Source organism: Octodon degus, unplaced genomic scaffold, assembly GCF_000260255.1.
Source record: "Octodon degus isolate 3935 unplaced genomic scaffold, OctDeg1.0 scaffold00080, whole genome shotgun sequence".
In the NCBI taxonomy this organism is placed as follows: Eukaryota; Metazoa; Chordata; class Mammalia; order Rodentia; family Octodontidae; genus Octodon; species Octodon degus.
Genome location: NW_004524656.1, coordinates 1,097,895 through 1,102,099, shown reverse-complemented (window position 1 = coordinate 1,102,099; position 4,205 = coordinate 1,097,895). Strand labels below are relative to the sequence as shown.

Genomic DNA, 4,205 nt, shown 5'->3' with positions numbered 1-4,205 from the left:
TGTGAATTAAGACATTATTTGTGTAATATTGCTTCGTATAAACACAAGAACATAATTCAGCTTACTATAATATAATATTTGATACATTCATTAATACCATGGAATCTTTGAATTTATTCATAGTATAAAACACTGAATTATAAAACTACAATTTTTACCCCTCATCCTAGAAGGCTTTTCATGAGATATTTTCAAAGATTACCTTTTGATTATTGTCTAGTGCCTTTTGGCACAAAGGAAAAGAAAAAGGTGGAGGAAGAGAAGCAAAATGAGGAGGAGGAGGAGGAGGAGGAGGAGGAAGAGGACCGGTGGAAAAACAAGAAAGGAGAAAGATGATTTCATCTTTAGAAAAGAATAAAATAAATGTTCCTCAAACTTACATGTGCATAGATAACATGGGGATCTTGCACAAATGTAGATCTCCAGCTCAGAAAATGTGGATTAGGACTGAAGACTACATTTCATACAAGTTTCACTAGTTTCTGAGTGATGTTGATGTATCTAGTCAGTGGACCATGTTGAGTAGCTGGGATCAAAAGCCCAGCACTTTTTTGGAAGCAGGAAATAAAGGAAAGAAAATCCCACTGGCTTGCCTGGGGGCAGAAGAAAGCAGGACACTTGAATGAAACATGAAACATGGGCAGTATGAAAGAAATTGGACCTTCATACAAGCCCATGAGGATTAGTGGAAATGTGATACATGTTGAAAATGGTCAATATATTCTGACATGTAGGATAGATGGTCATACTTGAAACATATCCATGAGATTAAAGGCAAAATATGGAGTATATGGGTTTTCTCCAACACTGCTTTGATATTTCTATCTGCATAATCTCTGTGACTACACAGGTGCTGTTGAGGGGTGATGGGAAAGGGAGACCACAAGGTACTTCAGTAGCCCCCCGGGGCAAAGGTTCAGTTTTGGTGGTCCATGATTCCCCATCTTTGCCCCTTAAGAGGAGAGAAGGAAGAGCAGATAACACAAGATATGCATTTTGTGTAGAAGTCTTCCCAGAGAATAACTATTGAGTGCCATGAAGCTCTGTGTGTGTGTGTGTGTGTGTGTGTGTGTGTATGTGTGTGTGTGTATGTGTGTGTGTGAGAGAGAGACAGAGAGAGACAGAGAGAGAGAAAGAGACAGAGATAGACAGAGAGACAGAGAGACAGAGACAGACAGAGAGACAGAGAGACAGAGACAGACAGAGACAGGACAGAGAGACAGAGAGACAGAGACAGAGACAGAGTGTGAGAGACACAGAGAGACAGAGAGTGAGAGTGAGAGTGAGAAAGAGAGAGATCTGTGAGAGGAAGAGGTATTTCCTGCATTTTTGAGAAATCAGATGACCAGCAGAAAGTGCCCTACCCTAACTGAACAAGAACTAATTGCAAACAAAGAGAGAAGAAAGGCATCTTAAAAGGAGAGACAGATTCTGGGTAAGTTGAGACTCTCTTTTGAATGTCTGAGTAGGATTTTATATAATCTTTGGGCAAATGTAAGTCTACAGAGAGGCCTCTGTTTGCCAGGCAGGTGCTTAGACCACTGAGTTATCTCTCTGATCTACAAGTTCATCATCAAATGAAGTGTCCAGGTTTCCAGGGGGAAGGCCATGCTTGACATTAGAGTGGGTGCCTCCAAGCCAATGCCGTCCTCATCCTTCTGAGGAGAGGTGTGCGTATGGACCAGCGGTGCTGTGGAGGAAACCTGAGATGAAACATACATGCCTAGTTTTCAGCTGTGCCAGAAGTGGCAGTGCCAGTGCCTTATGTTGAGCTCAGTGGCCTTGGTGTGAGAAGAGAGCTCAGTCCAGAGAGTGGTCAGATGTTCAGAAGATTCAAATGGTATTGGGGGGGGGGGTCAGATGTTCTGCCATCATACATTTCCACCATGGTGTCAGAATGACTTTTCATCTGGAAATACTTTTATGGTAAGATTAAAAGTGGAATAAACACCCAAATGAAAACACTTTGGTGAAATATAATCTGGGTCACACTAGTGCAATGACAGTTTAAAAACAAATGTGCAGGTGACCTATCATTAAGCAAGTTTGGAGACTCTATATTATACAGACTGAAGCATTAAGAAACCTGTTTAACTCTGTAATTCAGCATGTCTCAAGTTATCCTTGGCTACTAGGTAAGAGCTGTTAACATCTTCCTTAAGTTGATATTCTGCAAAACAACATTAGAAAGCTAGCATAGAAAATCATAATGGGCCTTAACAATCAATGTTTTCTCTATAGGAAATCCGAGAAACAAGCTCAGCACTAGCCAGATGTGTCATTGGTAAAAGTATCTTGGTTCCCAGCCTCTTCCTTATGTGTTTTCTTTTTCTGATTTTCTTTAGAAGAATTTCCTTATTATCTTCAACGTTAGTCTTGTCCCTAACCATGGCTTGAAAGATGGTCTTTTGTTGAAAGAATCTAAGGCACAGGGGAAGATGGGAAAGCATAATCATGCTTCATAAAATGTATTGTAGATAGATGCTTACTGACTCCACTTTTTTAAATTAAAGTTTTAAAATCTTTTATTTATTTATTTGGTACAAGGTCTTGCTATGCAGCTTGGACTCATAGTGATCTTTCTGTTTCAGCTTTCCTAGCACTGGGATTGAGGTGTGTACCACCACATGAGGTTTTGGTGGCTGGCAAACTGGGCCTGGGGCGGGGTCAGCATGCCATGCAGTACTAGGGATTAAACCTGGATCCTTGTGTTTGCCAGGCAGGTGCTTAGACCACTGAGTTATCTCTCTGGCCCCTTGACTTCATTTTGTCTAAGTGATTTTTTTTTTTTTTTCACAGTGGTCAGTACTTTTATACCTCCCCATACCTGGTCTCTGGGGAAAGGGAGAAGAGCTGGGATTCTACCTTGTTTAACTCTCCCTCTCATCTTCACAGATTTCTCAGAGAAGAATGGGTGTAAGAAATCATTCCGCAGTGACTGAGTTTCTTCTTCTGGGATTAACTGAACAGCCAGAGCTTCGGCTGCCCCTTTTCTACCTCTTCTTAGGGATCTATGTAATAACCATCGTGGGAAATCTTGGCATGGTTGCAGTAATTACATTGAATTCTCAACTTCACACCCCCATGTACTATTTTCTAAGTAGTTTGTCAGTTTTAGATTTCTGCTATTCTTCAGTCATCACCCCCAAAATGCTGGAAGGGTTTTTATGCAGAGATAAATCCTTCTCCTATTCTGGATGCATGACTCAACTGTTCTTCTTCTGTCTTTTTGTTATTTCCGAATGCTACATGTTGGCAGCCATGGCCTATGATCGCTATGTGGCCATCTGCAGCCCACTGCGCTACCACGTCCTCATGTCCCCGCAGGTCTGTGTCCTGTTGGTGGCCACTGTCCTCTCTATAGGCTTCATCGATGCTGTGATTCATGGAGGTTGTACACTGAGGTTGTCTTTCTGTGGACCAAACATTATTAAGCATTATTTCTGTGACATCGTTCCTCTAATTAAACTCTCCTGTTCCAGCACTTACATTGATGAGCTGCTGATTTTTGGCATTGGTGGATTTAACATGGTAGCCACCAGCCTGACCATCACGGTTTCCTATGCCTTTATTCTCGACAGCATCCTCCGCATCCATTCTAAAGAGGGCAGATCCAAAGCCTTCAGCACCTGCAGCTCCCACCTAATGGCTGTTCTGATATTCTATGGGTCTCTTATGTCCATGTATCTCAAACCTGCTTCCTGGAGTTCAGTCATCCAGGAGAAAGCAGCCTCGGTGTTTTACACTACTATCATTCCCATGCTGAATCCCTTGATATATAGTCTGAGGAACAAAGAAGTGAAAAATGCACTCCTAAAGGTTTTAAGAAGAAAAGTATCTTCACAATGAATGTTCTCTTTATTAAAATTTATTTATGAATTCATAATCATATTTATGTGTAGGTTTTCATGCCCTGACTTTTAAAAACTAATCTGAGATGAGATTAAATTATCTATATAGATCATGTGTGAGTGTACATATCTACATATTCAGATTGCTAAAGATATACACACATAAAACTAATTGGAAATAATATGATGAATGAGAAAGTAAGAATTAGTGTTACTTTAAATTTAAAGTTTGGGGCTGGAGAGATGGCTCAGTGGTCTAAAGCACCTACTTGGAACAAGCTTAGCAAAAGCATCAGGGACCGTGGTTCAATCCCCCAGCACTGCTCACACTGCAAAAGGACAGACAGAAGCAGC

At 41.0% G+C, this 4,205-nt stretch overlaps 1 protein-coding gene across 1 annotated transcript; it reads left to right on the top strand.

Moving 5' to 3' along the window:
• The first annotated feature begins 2,886 nt into the window (after positions 1 to 2,886).
• LOC101563143 (olfactory receptor 8D4) lies at positions 2,887 to 3,849 on the top strand. Its single transcript, XM_004636526.2, has one exon. It carries the CDS (start codon positions 2,911 to 2,913, stop codon positions 3,847 to 3,849), a length of 939 nt encoding a protein of 312 aa, XP_004636583.1. The 5' UTR covers positions 2,887 to 2,910.
• Positions 3,850 to 4,205: the final 356 nt, after the last annotated feature.

Bases quoted from the DNA above. Each gene is read 5' to 3' on its own strand.
- LOC101563143 (XM_004636526.2), top strand. From the start codon at position 2,911: ATGGGTGTAAGAAATCATTCCGCAGTGACTGAGTTTCTTCTTCTGGGA.